The 17,699-nt window shown below is 41.3% G+C and overlaps 1 protein-coding gene across 1 annotated transcript; it reads right to left on the bottom strand.

Annotated features, from left to right (window-relative positions):
• Positions 1 to 3,861: 3,861 nt before the first annotated feature.
• Positions 3,862 to 4,569, bottom strand: PPP1R2C (PPP1R2C family member C). Its single transcript, XM_066357805.1, has one exon. The coding sequence runs from the start codon at positions 4,567 to 4,569 to the stop codon at positions 3,862 to 3,864; it is 708 nt and encodes a 235-aa protein (XP_066213902.1).
• Between the last annotated feature and the right edge of the window lie 13,130 nt (positions 4,570 to 17,699).

Genomic DNA, 17,699 nt, shown 5'->3' with positions numbered 1-17,699 from the left:
TGCTGTTTCCTGACTCACAAACACACATACTTTCTTTCTCTCTGTTCTCTCTTAAAAACTAAAATAAAAATAAAATACTTCTAAAAAAATTTGAGAAACTTAACCACCTCAAAATAAAAACTTTTGCTCTGCAAGTCTTTATAAAAGGATAAGCTACAGATCATGAGAAAAGATTTGCAAATCAAAGATTTCTTAAATTTTAACAGTAAAAATAAATAATTAAACTAGAAAATGCCCAGAAGATATTTCATAGAAGATATACAGATTGCAAATAAGCACATAAAAATGTTCAACATCATTGACCCTGGCTGGTTGGCTCAGTGGTAGAGGGTCGGCCTGACGTGCAGGAGTCCAGGGTTTGATTCCCATCCAGGGCACACAGGAGAAGCGCCCATCTGCTTCTCCACCCCTCCCCCTCTCCTTCCTCTCTGTCTCTCTCTTCCCCTCATGCAGCCAAGGCTCCATTGGAGCAAGGTTGGCCCGGGTGCTGAGGATGGCTCTGTGGCCTCTGCCTCAGGTGCTAGAATGGCTCTGGTTGCAACAGAGCAACACCCCAGATGGGCAGAGCATTGCTCCCTGGTGGGCATGTCGGGTGGATCCCGGTCGGGCGCATGCAGGAGTCTGTCTGACTGCCTCCCCATTTCCAGCTTTGGAAAAAAAAATGTTCAACCTCATTAGCTATTAGTAAAATGCAAACATCAGTACACACTTACAAAAATAACTTAAATAAAAAGTGACGATACCAAATGTTGGTGAGAATGCAGGAAAACTGGGATGCTCATACATGGCTGGTGAGAATGTAAAATGGCACAGACCCTCTGAAAAACAGTTTCTTAAGAAATTAAAACTACAATATGAGCCAGCAATTGCACTCCTGGGCGTTTATCCCAGAAAAGTGAAAACTTCATGTTCACACAAAATCCTGTACATGAGTATTCATAGTGGTTTCAGTTGTAATACCACTAATCCGGATGTCTTTCAATGAGTGAATGACTAAACAAACTATCATGCATCCCAAAACATTATATACTATGATTTTATTTATATAACAATCTTTTTAAAAAATTTTTATTTATTGATTTTAGTGAAAAAATAAGGGAGAGAAAGACAGGGACATAGATCTGTTCCTGTATGTGCCCTGACCAGTGATCTGACTGAAGATCAAACTGGCAACCTTTGTGCTTCAGGATGACACTCTCACCAACTGAGACCTGTGGGGCCAGGACATAACATTCTTGAAATGACAAAATTCTAGAAATGAAGAACAGATGGAGCTATAAAAAGTGAAACAAGTGGATCCTTGTGGTTATGAAATGTTCTGTATATTGATTGTATTCCCAGCAATATCTTGATTGTTGCATTGTACTATAGTTTTGCAATATGTTACCATTGGGGGAAACTTGGGAAAGGGTACACAAGATCTCCCTGTATTATTTCTCATAGTTGCATTTATCTCAGTAAATTTAAAAAAGAGAAATACACACACAAACAAACCTTTGGGCTTATTCTGTCTGTACACAACCAGGAATTATAATCATATCACTAGTTGCACAGGATTCTATTATGAAAAAAAAAATCTCGTTGTTTTCTAAATGTTAATTAGGTCAATCAATAAACTAATAATAGTAAATCATTTAGCAAGCTATAAACCAAAAAAAAAAAAAATATATAGAAATTCAGCAGCTGAATTCTATTTCCTGACTCTAGCACTTCTGCTGTTCAATCTATTTTCTCTACATGCTAAAAAGCATTAGTTCTTGATGGCTGAAATAAAAATGAGATTGTTGCAACAAATGATAAAATATTTGAGAAGGAAGAGTTCCTAATATCTTGACAATATTATAGTCCATAAGGTATTCTATATGTATGTGTAGGGAGATCTGAGGAAATAAAGGATAGAAGTTAAGAGTTATGAGAACAGATTATTGATATAACATTAAATTTTAAAAATATATATATTTGTATCAAATCTGTCCACAGAGTAAATAAGAAATAGAACAGATATTGGTGTAATTTTTAGCGGATACTTCATAAAAAGGGACAGTTTTTTACAGGAAAAAAAATTCTCTCATTTCCTTGTAAACACAGAAAATTTAAAGGTACTAGGCTAATAAAATGTAACAATAACTCTTATATTGTCTCTCAAATAAGCAAATCACACTAAAATGAGTGTTTTTCACTTTGAATATTTATAAGACTATATAACCTGCTATCCCAATTGCATTTTGACTTTTATAAGAAAACCTTTTCTATAAAAGCTAGTACATCTAGAAGTGAATATAAATTAATCTCCCTTTAAGCCCTTTACATATAAAAAAGCTATACAATACATACATTAACTAAGTTTTATAAAAGTAATATGGTTTTGCCAGCCTTGTCTAATTGGCTCAGTGGTACAGTATTGGCATGTCATGTGGAAGTCCTGGGTTCAATTCCCGGTCAGGGCACATAAGAGAAGTGCCCATCTGCTTCTCCACCCCTCCCACTCCTCCTTCTCTTTCTCTCTCCTCTCTCTTTCTGCAGCCAAGGCTTGATTAGAGCAAGTTGGCCCCCGGCACTGAGGATGGCTCCATGGCCTCCACCTCAAGAGTGAAAGCCTGACCAGGCAGTGGTGTAATGGATAGAGCATCAGACTGGGACATGGAGGACCCAGGTTCGAAAACCTGAGGTCGTCAGCTTGAGCAAGGGGGCTTGAGCAGGAGCTCACCAGCTTTAATGAGGGCTTCCTGGCTTGAGCTCAAAGATCACTGGCTTAAAGCCCAAGGTTGCTGGCTTAAGCCCAAGGTCGCTGGCTTGAGCAAGGGGTCACTTGCTCTACTGTGACTTCCTGGGCCAAGGCACATATGAGAAAACAATCACTGAACAACTATGGAGCTGCAATGAAGAATTGGTTCTTTTCATCTCTCTCCCTTCCTGTCTGTCCCCATCTGTCTCTCTATCTGAATCTCTCTCTGTCTCTGTCAAAAAAAATGGCTTGGCCCTGGCCAGTTGGCTCAGTGGTAGAGCTACAGCCTGACGTGCAGAGGTCCTGGGTTCAATTCCCGGCCAGGGCATTCAGGAGAAGTGCCCATCTGCTTCTCCACCCCTCCCCCTCTCCTTCCTCTCTGTCTCTCTCTTCCCCTCCTGCAGCCAAGGCTCCACTGGAGCAAAGATGGCCCAGACGCTGGGGATGACTCCTCGGCCTCTGCCCCAGGCGCTAGAGTGGCTCTGGTTGCAACAGAGCGACGCCCTGGAGGGGCAGAGTATTGCCCCCTGGTGGGCAGAGCGTCGCCTCCTGGTGGGCATGCCGGGTGGATCCCGGTTGCGCGCATGCGGGAGTCTGTCTGACTGTCTCTCCCCGTTTCTGGCTTCAGAAAAATACAGAAAAAACAATAAAAAAAAAAGAAAAATACAAAAAAAAGAGGCTCTGGTTGCAATGGAACAAGGGTTCCAGATCAGCAGAGCACTGCCCCTTAGTGGACTTGCCAGGTGGAACCTGGTTGGAACGCATGCCAGAGTCTGCCTCTGCCTTTCCTCCTCTCTCACTAAAATAAATAAATAGTAATATTAATAAAAGTAATATGGTTTTGGACTGATGACACAATCAAATATATGGAAAAGTATGAGACACAAGAATATTAAGCAGGCATTTTTCATTTATTCTATTATACTTGTAGTTTGTTATTTAATTATTACAGTACAATTTAACTGGTAGTATTTCAGTACTTGAAGCACAGTTCTATAGAACTAGAAGCAGTCTATTACACTAGCACGCTTGACAATAGTTGCAGCATGGACAAATATTTTCTACAAGTATCATGCCTGAGTTAACAGTTCATCACTTGCAGAACCATCATTTGGTTCTCTTGAAGCAGTCTTTCTTCATTGATAAACAGGTGGGTTTTCTTCATTTTTATCATCTTTTTCTTCACATTGAAATTCTTTTGCAATTAATTCTCTAGCCAATTTGATGTTCAGTGCTTCGGTGTGATGCAGTTTCCTCCTTAATTCGAACTGTCGCTGTTTTTCTTGTTTGTTCAGAAAGATTTTGCTGCTGTTTTCCCCCTTGCTCTCTGGCTCTACCATCTGACAGTTCTGCTCCGAGATATCAGCGGTGTGTGAATTTCTGGTGTTGTCTCTGGTCTGATCTTTTCTTTCTAAATCATTCACCATATCTTTACCATCTTGAATCCTGACGTGGAGAGTGTTAGGCTCATTTTTCTTCATGGAATTATAGTCTTTATATGTAGAGTGGCATGTGGCCAAGATATTTGACTCATCCCACTTCTTAGACTTTCTTGTCTGCATTTGATGAGGTCCTCCGGACTGCTGAACAGGGACCACCCCCGAAGAAGATGTAGAACCTTTGTTTTTCAAGATCCCTTTGAGAGGCTTAGGCGCGGAGGTGGAAGAGGCCATGCTGGGAGCAGTTAAGGGGTCCTTGAGCGAGGGTTGGAACATTGCAGCCGCCTGCAGTGCTTCAAGTTGACACTGAAGCAAGGTTTGTTTGGGCCAGGTCTCTAAGGTCCTAACAGCCTCACTGAATGACATCACAAAGGATGATGTCACAGTGGTTGCCCCTGTAGTCATGACAACTTCACTGCCCTGTGGCCCACCCTGACTTCTGTCTTTTTATAATATTTATTTTTTAAATAGAGTAAGATAGGAAATATCTTTGAGTTGTACATGAAACAGGGTGCAATGGGGCTCTATTTTGTAAATTTTTAAATACATTCTTTTGTTTTGGGAGGCTATGTAAAATGCATATCTTAGTATAGATCACTGTCAAAAATTTCAAAGCCAATACTTTGGTTAAAAAAATTGGTGGAATTTGGACCTAGAAGGCAGTTAATTTCTCTTCTACCTTTCTGTTGTCATCCACATCTTTCTCTCTTTCTATCTACACATACAGAACACTTTGACCCTGTAATGTTCAGAAGCTTACACCAGCTAGGAACCTGGACATAAGTCTCGGTGTCAGTCTCTGTACCTTCATTTTGCTCACTGTCCAACTGAGCCTTTAGGTACTGGTACAAATATTTCAAGAAACTTTCCAATTCTATCTCTTCTATATCTTCTGCCACCACTTGTTTCAAGTCCTCATCATCACGTTTGGGGACTATAGCAACAACCTTTTTTTTTTTTTGTATTTTTCTGTAGTGGAAAGCAGGGGCGAGGGGGGGAGGCAGACAGACTGACTCCCGCATGCGCCTGACTGGAATCCACCTGGCATACCCACCAGGGGGCGATGCTCTGCCCCGTCTGGGGCTTTGCTCTGCTGCAACCCAAGCCATTCTAGCGCCTGAGGCAGAGGCCATGGAGCCATTCTCAACGCCCGGGGCAACTTTGCTCCAATGGAGCCTTGGTTGTGGGAGGGGAAGAGAGAGATAGAAAGAAAAGAGAAGATGAAGGGTAGAGAAAAAGATGGACACTTCTCTTGTGTGCCCTGGCTGAAAATTAAACTTGGGACTTCCACGTGCCAGGCTGATGCTCTATCAGTGAGCCAAGCAGCCAGGGCCCAGCCATAGCCTTTGAACTGGGCCTCCCATTTCCTCTCTTGCTGACATCCAATCTCTTATCCACAGTCTACCCAGAGGGGTCTTTTAAAACCACCCATTAAATCTTGTCACATCTCTTTTTTAGCCTGTTTACTGGCTGTTAATTTTCTATAACACAGAAACCAGAACCCAGTAGAGGTAAAAAAGCAGCTCCATTATCTGCTGGACCATCCCTTCCCAATTATACCCATCCTCCATCCAACTTTCTGTTCTAGTCTTTCAGTTCTAGGAGCAATGACTTTATTTCTTGTCCAAGAGGTTTTTGGTTTTGTTTGTTTGTTTCTTTGTTTTCTAGGTTCTTTCTACAGTCTGAAATGCCGTTCAGATTGCAGATCTATCATTGCTGCCTTACAGGTATCTGTTTCTTATTCCCAAATAGATAAGCTTTCCCGTGTTTTCCTGTCCTCTCTTATTCTTCTTGGTAGTACTCAGAGTTGTTACAGTTATATTATTATTTTTATATTTTTATATAATAAGAATAGGGAATTGCAAAAATGAAAAGTGACTGGAGAAAAGGGAGCTCCATAGCCTTTACAATCAGTTATTATTTGTCTAATCAGTCATAAAAAAAACCCCAGTTCACAGCTGGTAGTAGAGGCTGTTATAAAGAGTGACTTTGCAACATTTTGTCTTCCACAGGCAGTAACATTCTTCTAAAAAACAAAAAGGGAATTAAGATTCAGTTTCACATTTTCCCCTCCAGGTAGTATTCACAAGACTTTTTTTCCTTCTAATAACATTTTGCTTCCTCTTCTCTCTCTCTCAAGGTCTTTCTGCAATTTAAAACACAAAAGCAAAAGCATGAAAAAAACCATAAAACTTTTTCAAGGGTCTCATGCACCTTATGTTCAAGTTGTCCTGTATTCTTCAAAGTCCTACTAATTTCAGAAACTGCAATCACTTTAAAACTGTTATTCATCTCAGAAAAAGAATTTCTTAATACAATACTCTTTGAGAAAAAAAAAAGCTGTATTGTGTGGTGAGGGCTTTCAAAGATTCAAAAGCTGAAACTCAAGGTTATAGGAAAAAAACTCTAGTATGTAAGGGAAAGAAATACCTTTATTATTCATAAATATTCCAGGCAACCCTTTTTAAAAGGCTAACTGAAAGGCAGCACAGACCAGCAAAAACACAATTTGTCTTCCTGGCTGGTAAGCATAATGGGCTTATGCATGTTTAGCTATCAACACTTCTAACATAGAAGTATGTTCCCTCTATTTTCACTTTGCTGAAAGTTTTTATCATAAATAGGTGCAGGATTTTGTCAAAAGTTTTTCTACATCTATTTATATGATCATATGATTTTCATTTTTTGTTTGTGGTGTATCACATTGATTTGTGAATATTTAACCAACCTTGCATCTCAGGAATAAAACCTTCTTGATCATGGTGTATGATCTTTTTCATGTATTGCTGGATTTGGTTTGTTAATATTTTGTTGAGGATTTTAGCATCTATGTTCATGCGGGATATTGTTTTATAATTTTCTATTTTTTGTAATGTCTTTGTCTGGTTTTGGAATCAGGGTAATGCTGTTCTCATAAAATCAGTTTGGTAGTCATTCCTCCTCTTGTATTTTTTGGAATACTTTGAGAAAGATAGGTGTTAATTCTTTGAATGTTTACTAAGATTCACTGTAAGATTCCAGTGCACTGGGTTGTTGTTGCTTTTGTGAGTACACAACACCCACCTCCACCCACATACTGTGATTTGAATATACAAGTTGTTCAATATATAATCAGTCAGAAATTCAATAGTTCTTGAGTATTCTGAAACTCATCATTCAGTAGCACAATGGCAATTCATCTGCTAAGGCAGGAGCATTGTGATTGTGGTCTATTACATAAGGTATAAATAAAATAATTTAAAGAATGAATTTACCAGGCATTACAGATTTTAGTTGCATATTACTTTAAAATAATCCCTTTTCGGGGCCAACAACACAAAATGGAGAAAAGAAAGCCTCTTCAACAAATGGTGTTGGGAAAACTGGAAAGCCACATGCAAAAGAATGAAACTCGACTACAGTCTGTCCCCGTGTACTAAAATTAATTCAAAATGGATCAAAGACCTAAATATAAGATCTGAAACAATAAAGTACATAGAAGAAGACATAGGTACTAAACTCATGGATCTGGGTTTTAAAGAACATTTTATGAACTTGACTCCAATGGCAAGAGAAGTGAAGGCAAAGATAAATGAATGGGACTACATCAGAATTAAAAGTTTTTGCTCAGCAAGAGAAACTGATATCAAAATAAACAGACAGCCAACTAAATGGGAACTGATATTTTCAAACGACAGCTCAGATAAGGGCCTAATATCCAAAATTTACAAAGAACTCATAAAACTCAACAACAAACAAACAAACAATCCAATAAAAAAATGGGAAGAGGACATGAACAGACACCTCTCCCAGGAAGAAATACAAATGGCCAACAGATATATGAAAAGATGCTCAGCTTCATTAGTTATTAGAGAAATGCAAATCAAAACTACAATGAGATACCACCTCACCCCTGTTAGATTAGCTATTATCAACAAGTCGGGTAATAACAAATGTTGGAGAGGCTGTGGAGAAAAAGGAACCCTCATACACTGTTGGTGGGAATGTAAAGTAGTACAACCACTATGGAGGAAAGTATGGTGGTTCCTCAAAAAACTGCAAATAGAACTACCTTATGACCCAGCAATCCCTCTACTGGGTATATACCCCAAAACCTCAGAATCATTGATACGTAAAGACACATGTAGCCCCATGTTCATAGCAGCACTGTTCTGTTCACAGTGGCCAAGACATGGAAACAACCAAAAAGCCCTTCAATAGAGGATTGGATAAAGAAGATGTGGCACATATACACTATGGAATACTACTCAGCCATAAGAAATGATGACATTAGATCATTTATAGCAAAATGGTGGGATCTTGATAACATTATACGGAGTGAAATAAGTAAATCAGAAAAAAACAAGAACTACATGATTCCATACATTGGTGGAACATAAAAACGAGACTAAGAGACATGGACAAGAGTGTGGTGGTTACCAGGGGTGGGGGGAGGGAGGACGCAGGAGGGAGGGAGGGAGAGATTTAGGGGGAGGGGGAGGGGCACAGAGAAAACTAGATAGAGGGTGACGGAGGACAATCTGACTCTGGGCGAGGGGTATGCAACATAATTTAAGGACAAGATAACCTAGACATGTTTTCTTTGAATATATGTACCCTGAATTATTAATGTCATCCCATTAACATTAATAAAAATTTATAAAAATAAAAAATAAAAAAAATATAAAAAAAATCCCTTTTCACTTCCAATTTGCTAATTATCTTTTCAATGAAAATCACCATGAGAAAGAAATTTTGAATTCTTGTCATCATACTAAAAATTATCAGTTTAGTCATCACTACTACAAGCCTGAAAGTTAGAAATGATCAACAGTCTTTCCAACATTCCTCTTTACTTGGTTCACTAGTTGTTATTACCCCAGGACAAGGGCTGAGAAAATATGTCTCTGGTTCCATCGCACAAACACAGGCCCCCAGGGCTGACTACAACTTTCCTAGACAATGACACATTATATAAAATTGGATATAGGCTTAGAAACTCTTTATTTCAACACATATTTAGTGACCATCCACTATATTTTCAGTAGAAGAACATTGATTTTGCACACACAAAAAATGAAACTGTGATTCTGTGGTCTTCAGTGGCTTAATATTTGGCAGCTACATCTAAATATGCATACTATTCTATCATCATAATTTTAAAATACATTTTAAAACATTACTGTTATTTAAAATGTTATGTGAATTTTCAACTTTTTGCACAAGATCAGAGTATTTTTCAGAGCCACTACTTGTTAATTGTGGAAGTAGACCACTCCACAGCATCTTTTATTCTAATGAGACTCACCTCACTTTTATGGAAATATTATCCAAATTCCATAAATACAGAAGTTATATCAAAAGAAGAACTAAGGCAGCAACAAAGAAATTCTTAACCAAAGGTAAGAACACCTAAGAAATTAAGAGTTACCACAGAGAAGAAGGTATATAAGATAGCCCACTGGGTGCCATTAGTGAGAGTTTAGTAAAACAATGAAAAGTCAGTGGGCTTTTTTAAGACTAATTATGCTGCCAAAAGTGAAGATTAATACTAGTTCTTCCATGTGGTATCTCTATTCATTCATCAATCCATCCAAAAATTGTCCACAGTACTTAGACAATTATATTAGGTACTGTGTGATTAAACATAAAAATACTATTTGGTTTTGAATCTATTTTTTTTACTCAATCTCTCTGTTATGTTTTAAACCCAAATTTCTGATATGCTATTAAATATCCTTACCTTAGATTGGATTTTCTTAGAAGATGACCTTGAGACAAGGATTCAAGTGCAAGTAGTTTACTTGAGAGAAAATTTTTAGAGAAAACTGGTAGGAGATTGGGGAAGTGAGACAGAGAAGAGCAGGAAGCAAATGGTGCATTACCTAAGCAGTTCTTATTGTAACTACAGCTTAATCCTATTGGGAAAATCTGGGAGTCAACATAAAAGAGTTACCCTGCATTCCTCCTATGAGGGAGCTAGAGTGTATTTATAGATCAGCTGCTGCCATCTTTACTTTACTCCTGCTGGGAATGGGGAAGGGCATTAATTCTCCATCACTCTGGATTCCCGCTGAAGTATCGAGAGCCAACTTTCTGATGTATCTTTGTATTGGTTTCCTTTCTTTCGAGTTTCACAAACCCTTTACCGTTATCTTAATCCCAGGGATTGCAGTCCCAGATGAAAGTCTTTTTCTTCAGGTTTGCTTTTTCAGGTAAAACCCATAATAACACAAGAATTGCATACTTACCTTCAATTCTCTTATGCTTAACTAAGTAATTGTCATATATCCATACTCTGGTAATGTCCATATTTCTTTAAAGTGGGTGAATGATCTGAAGGGAGTGGATAAAACTTTTTTTAAAAAAGGAGCCTGACAATATAGGCAGATCTAGAGATGTTCAGTGAGGCAATGGTTTTTCACATTTTTCATTATAAGTTTTAAAGTAGTAAAATATTTTTTTTCACAAATGAAGTATTACATAGAACTCCAGAATAAAAACAGATAAAATTGGAGCTAGGAAGCAATTGAGTTGGTCTGTCTGAGTGAAGGTGGAGGCCTTTGAGTTCTCACTGCAAGGTATCACAGAAGTGTCTAGGCATCCCAGGGACCTGAGAACAAAGGCCAATTTGAAAATTACTTCAAGAAAGAGTCATTGACAAAAGCATGTATGTTTGGTTACTGAGTGTCAATTTTCTTAGTGGTCACTTGTTTTGAAAATGGGGGTAAGAAGATTTTTTATTCTAGTGATTCAGACAAGCACATTCATTGAGAACAGGTCACACAAGAGACAGGAAATTAATGAGAATTTCTGATGTCACACAGTAAACATCAAATTGCCCCCCTCTAAAGGGATCATTTAGTTTTAGAACATTAAATGAGGAAAATTCTTTCTGTGGAAATGTCTGCCCAAAGTTATGCAATGGTAATGTCAAATAAATCAGAAAACAGGCCTAGCAAGTGTAGGATAAAAAGTTTATAGTAAAAAAGTGCTCTTTCTGCTCCTTAAAGCACACTATGATGTTTCATAATTAGGAAAATTAAAGGGTGTTGTCCATGTTCTTGCTCTTGACCACATTTGTTCAGGGAAACAGCTATTGATAAAATAGAACATGTGGCATATGCTTATCAACTATTTTTGTACATACATATTATAAAGTTAGATTCCAAAAAGTATTATTTTGGCTTAGATGAAAATCCTGAAAGCCATAATACACAAGTTCTTCATAGCCTAGCTGAGAAGACTAAGAATCAAAAAGTTATGGAGGCTAGCCACAGTCACCACATAGTGGCACATCCAACACTAAAAATTCATGTCCTCTGGGACTTTTATAGAAGTACACTTTCTTATATACTGCATGTCCCCTCTATAAGTGGTAGAAGTCAAGAGTCCCAGTATGTGCCTTATATTCAAATGTTATCTATGCAAATTTAGATAAAAGTCCCTTCTCATCTCTGCCTCCTTGGCCTGTACCATTCTCCAGTAACACAAGCACACACTACCATTCTCCAGTAACACAAGCACACACACACACACACACACACACTTTTTATGTTTTTTACAGAGACAGAGAGAGAATCAGAGAGAGGGATAGATAGGAACAGACAGACAGGAATGGAGAGAGATGAGAAGCATCAATCATCAGTTTTTCGTTGCGACACCTTAGTTGTTCATTGATTACTTTCTCATATGTGCCTTGACCATGGGGCCTTCAGCAGACCGAGTAACCCCTTACTCAAGCCAGCGACCTTGGATCCAAGCTGGTGAGCTTTTGCTCAAACCAGATGAGCCTGTGTTCAAGCTGGCGACCTCAGGGTCTTGAACCTGGGTCCTCCGTATCCCAGTCCAACACTCCATCTACTGTGTCACTGTCCGGTCAGGCAGCACAAGCACTTTTAAAGAAGAAAAAAAAAACCCAGCAAAGCCACTACTTTTATAAGAATTAAAACTTGAACCTCATGTCCTCTGAATAGCAAGTTAAAATATGATTTGCAAGTTCAGCTTGAGGCATTTTGGACAGATAAGATATATTTTGCTCACCTTGTTAAAAATGGACATTGCCCACGTGGGGCGGCTTATTGCTTTTCATGCTCGGGGAGGGGCTTTTGCTTCAAAAGTTTTTAAAAGGAGGAGTAAGGAGGCCATTTGGAGAGAGTGGCCTCATTCCTGTAGGGAGAAGGAGCCCATGCTGGGGCAGGGCAGGGAAGCCACCAGGAGAAGGCAGCCAAAAATGGCAGAATGGGGGAAGGAGAAGACAGATCATGAAGGAGATGAGAAAAAAAGACTGGTAAAGTGGAAGCCTTTGATTCTAGGAAAACTCAGATGAGTCAGTGGCTTTGTGAGCCCTGAATGGAAAAGGAAGTGTTTTCCCACTGTGTGTGTTTACTCGCTTGCCAAGTGCAAGTCTAGAATAAAGGACAATGGACCACCAGTTTTTGGCTCTGTTGCTTCATTAACATCGGTCCAAATCAAACCTGAACTTGTGTTGGCCAGGTGGCTTTGAGGGCAGCTGTGAATACTGGCCTTACAAGACACAAGTTGAACAGATTTTTGGGCAAAGAATCATTAGGCCAGCTAACCAAATTTTGTAGTTCTGGTTGATCCATAGTTAAATAAGAAAAGAAATAATGTGATCCAGGGTAGCAAAGTTTAATTTTACCAAACACGTTGTTGATAAGTCTCTATGGCAATGTCATGTATTGTGCTTTAGTCTTGTTGGCAGTCTAGGCTATTAGCATTTATAGGCTCCGACAGTGAGAGAGTCCGTGTTTCTAGAGCCTTTCTCCTAGTCTTTCCTTCCTCAATTAGTAGCCTGATAATCCAGCTATGGGGTTGCTGCTGCCTCTGCCTGGATAGTAAGAGGCTCAAAGAGCTGGCAACTCTCCACTCTATTTCCACTCAGCACAGGGCTCTGGGTAAGGCTCAGTCAGTCAGAGCTGCTAGCATAATCAGGTGGGCTTTCCGGCCATTCAAAGACCTCTGGCTCTGCCACTCTGTCCGGTAACACAAGCGCGTGTCCACTTCCGGGGCGCTTGGAGGAAACGCTCACTCACTGGCTGTGCGCGCAGACCAGGATATCCGGCCAGCAGTCTCACGCTCTGAGTGAAACCCCCAACCGCAGGGAAAAGTTGCAGCGTTGGAATTGAGTCTCGCTCCGTCCCCGTGCGCGGCTTTTGCAAGGCGCTGGGGCGGCCTGAGATTCCGCTTTGGCCCACACAAAGGCCCCTGACTCTGCCCCTCTGTGCGATAACACAGCGCGCACTGACGAGGCACTCGGAGGAATCGCTCACTCCTTATCTGCGCGCGCAAACCCGGATATGAGGCCGGCCGCTTTCCCTCTGAGTGAAACACCCTCAGGCACGGAAAATCTCCACCGTTGGAATTAGTTCTCACTCCCTCCCGTGCGTGGCTTTCCCAGGGCGCTGGGGCTGCCCAGAGACTCTGCCCTCGGCCCACAGAAAGGCCTCTGACCCTGCCTCTCCGTGAGGCAACACGGGCACTGACTCCCGGGGCCTAGGAAGAAATCTCTCGCCCACTAACTGTGCACCAGCCAGGAGACCGGGTAAAATGGCCGCGCCGCTTGTCTTTCTTTGTTTGGGTTTGGCGCGAGTGTTAGCTTGTATTGCCCGGGTCGCCACAGGATCAGATTTTCCTCGGCTTGGATCTCCGTGCCACAGCCTGGTTCGGCCGTTTGTTTCGCGGCCTGGATGTATTCACCCCCTTTGCCCGCCTCAGTTTCTATATTCACAGTTACCAGAGAAAGCCGCCCTGTTTAGGTTAGTGAGGAAGGCGGAGCGTTTCTTACTCCCTAATTCCTTCGGGGTTTGGTTATATATTTAGCCAATTTTTCACTCAATCATACCTTTGGGTGTATTGCGAAGCATCTGGAAGCTCCAAGTATAGGTTTTTCTGTTTCTGGTTGAAGATCTTGTTGAGTTTTGGGGGAGATTTATCGGTATCGCTTCCTACCCCGCCATTACTCTGACGTCATAATTTTACCAAACACGTTGAAATTCCTTAAAGCAGTCCTTTATTTTTTTTATTTTTTTTTTATTTTTATTTTTTGTACTTTTCTGAAGTTGGAAACAGGGAGGCAGTCAGACAGACTCCCGCATGCGCCCGACTGGGATCCACCCAGCATGCCCACCAGGGGCTTCGCTCTGCTGCAACCAGAGCCATTCCAGTGCCTGAGGCAGAGGCCACAGAGCCATCCTCAGTGCCCGGGCCAACTCTGCTCCAATGGAGCCCTGGCTGCGGGAGGAGAAACGAGAAACAGAGAGGAAGGAGAGGGGGAGGGGTGGAGAAGCAGATGGGCGCTTCTCCTGTGTGTCCTGGCCGGGAATCGAACCTGGAACTTCTGCACACCAGGCCGACGCTCTACCACTGAGCCAACTGGCCAGGGCTAAAAAGCAGCCCTTTAAAGATGACATTATAGACAGGATTATTTTCCATGTGTACAAATATGGTTGGAGAGAAAAACACACAGAGAAAGATGTAATGTGATGTGTAATGCATTCTATTCTCGCAACAAATTTTCTTTTTATATATTTATATTTTTGAAAGAAAATTATAAGAACAAAAAAAGACTGTAATAGGAAAAGAAATGAAATGCTACAAGTCCTTTTTATGATGTTTCATACACAGAAAAACCTGACAGGATCATCAGATTTCTTAGAAGGTTTAGTAAATATATTGTTAATAACCCCATGACTCATTAACAAAATACTGCCTGCAGGGAGGTGGAACAAGAAAACTGTCACTAAATTCCAGTTGATGATTTAGAGTATTTGTGAATACCACATGCGAAGAGTGTCAGCTGGTAATTTATTCCGGTTGATGTAATCTGACAGAATCTTCTTCCTTTCTGACAACCAGCCCAGTAAGTAAGGTTAACACATTTCAGCTCTAATAAAAAGAAATAAACTTAGCTGTGGAATTTCATTCTATCTTAGTCATGTTTATGTGTTGGTTGTGTTTAAATGGAGCCAAGAAAACAGTTCAAGGCAGCCAGTCTGACCCTCTGATGGAAAGGAGAGAGTCACAAAGAGTAGAACAGAGGTTTTCAAATTTCAATCCACACCAGAACCCCTTGGAGACTTGATAAAATAACAGGGAACAAGCCTCCCCACACCACCCCTGCCCTGAACTTCTGATCTGTATAGGACAGGGGCAGAGAGTCTGAGAATTTGAATTTCTAACAAGTGCCTAGGTTATGCAATTGTTATTGATCTGGGTGACACATTGAGGACCACTAGAGTAGAATAGAGTCCTTGTCTCATATTCCAGGTGACTCAGACAAATCCAGGTCCACAGGTAGAGATAATATTTTCTACTCTCTGGAAAGCCAAGAAAACACAAAAGACTGTAATAGAAGGAGAGAAATTTTTTCTGCCAGAAGGAGACCAGGAAGGACTTGTACAGTAGATATTTTATTAACTAGGCACAAGGTAGAAAATGGTTAGAGGATGGTGAACGTGGCTTGGAAAGATAAGTACTGATGGTCTTGTGATTGATCTGTAATATGCTATAGCAGCGGGATGGCTACTTCTTTTATAATTATATACAAAAAGGAGCCTGCTACTCTTTGTTTAATCAAAGATTCGTATTGGGATTTCAAGATGACCGACGGAGTAGGCAACTTACCAACTGCCATCTCCCAAGACCAAATTGTGTTACAACTTAATTTAAGACCAATCATTTTGAAAAACCAACTTTGGACTAAACAAAGAGGAGTCTATAACAAAGGACCACAAAAACCACAAGAAGACAGGTAGGAAGGGCAGAGACGTAGGAGGGGCTGCCGTTCTCCCAAGAGCAATTGGAAAGGAGGGTCTGGAGAGACTCTCATTGTGGAAAGGGTAGCCCTAAGAAGGGAAGGTCCTCAGCCCTAGGCCTGCACTCTATCCTAGAGCTCCAGAGCCTAGAAGAGGTGCCCACACAACATTTGGTGGTGAAAAGAATCAAGGTATCTGTCTGCAAGAAAGAGAGAGCTTTCAGAATGCCGGCTTTGTCTTAAAGGGTCAGCACAAAAAATCTTGTTCACAACCATTTATCTGGGGCTCTAGCTGAAGGAGGGCTGAGAGGACTACAGTTGCATAAGGAAAGTGTGAAGCTGGAGGCCCAGGGAGAGACACAATAAGGAATTACTGAGTAATTCTCCAATACTGCAGTCACTATCATTTGTTGGAGGAGCAGTCTTCTGTATGCTGTATCAGCTTGGGGGAAAGCGATTGTCCTACCTTCAGGAATCTCTCTGACCCACCCTACAGAGACTGGACTGTTCTGAGAAGTAATCCAGGGAGCAGGGGGTGTGTCAGTGACTCAGTTTTCTAGTGATGAGGCCAGAGCTTTCCTTTGCTTGCTCCTAAGTCTATGACTGGTGTTTCCACTTCATGAAAGATTCAGTAGAAACCAGAGGCGGATTTAACAGTAAGTTCACTGGGTCTGCACACTGGGACCCAACTTCTGAAGGGCACCACAAAACCCCAACTTTACACTTTTTTTCTAATGTAAGGAGCTCAGTATTTTCTTCTGCTCCTGGGGCCTCAATTGACCTTAATCCACCTCTAGTAGAAACTGTCCAGACTCCGGGAAGATTACACCTCTGGGTCTCAGAGGTCACACCCACCATATTCCTGAAGACACACCCTACTGAGATTTGTGAAAAAATTTGAACAGACTGACACCTGAAGCTAAGACACACCCATCACCTTTTTTTGCATTATTCTTAAGTGAGAAGTGGGGGGGGGGCAACACACAGACTCCTGCATGCACCTGAGCAAGATCCACCCAGCATGTCCACCAGGGGGTGATACTTGGCCCATCTGGGCTGTTGCTCGGCTGCAACCTAAGCCATTCTAGCTCCTGAGGCAGAGGCCATGGAGCCATCTTCATCACTCAGGCCAACTTTGCTTCAATGGAGCATTGGCTGCAGGAAGGGAAAAGATAGAGAGAAAGGAGAGGGGAAGGGTGGAGAAGCAGATGGGCACTTCTCCTGTGTGCCCTGGACAGGAATCAAACCCAGGACTTCCACATGCCAGGCCGACACTGTACCCCTGAGCCAACCAACTAGGGCCCCCACAACCCTTCTTAATCCCTGAATTGCAACATGCTCTAGATTCTATCAGAGGTTGTTTTTTTTTTTCCAGTGGCTGAGCCCAACAAGCAGCCAGCAGAGGCTGCAGGAGGCAAGGCTCAGGGAATCTTAGCCTTTTGTAGATCTTCGTTCAGGACCAGTGTTGGTCAAAGTAAGCCTAGGTCTACGGCTTGGTATTTCCATGTGCACCTGGCCCAGCAGAGGCAGCCACAAAATGGATTGCTTGTAGCTCCAAGAAAGTTGCTGAGGACCAGTCACAGGTAGTGGCCTCAGTGGTCTGTATCAGGTTCACTCCAGGGAGGCCCAGGGTCAGCACATTCAGTGGCTAGCTACGGAGAGCATCATTTCAGGACCTAAAAACTCTTGCTGGTGGCATGTCTTAAGAAAGGACTTCTCAGACCTCACGGATCTAAGGTGAGTTCCACTGTCTGTGATCAGCACTGGCACAGTGGCTCAT

The sequence above is a fragment of the Saccopteryx leptura genome, chromosome X (genome assembly GCF_036850995.1).
Source record: "Saccopteryx leptura isolate mSacLep1 chromosome X, mSacLep1_pri_phased_curated, whole genome shotgun sequence".
Classification (NCBI taxonomy): Eukaryota; Metazoa; Chordata; class Mammalia; order Chiroptera; family Emballonuridae; genus Saccopteryx; species Saccopteryx leptura.
The sequence above is the reverse complement of the archived record's forward strand: the minus strand, read 5'-3'. Positions and strand labels throughout refer to the sequence as shown.

Excerpts from the sequence above, each read along its gene's own strand:
- PPP1R2C (XM_066357805.1), bottom strand. The coding sequence starts at position 4,569 with ATGACTACAGGGGCAACCACTGTGACATCATCCTTTGTGATGTCATTC.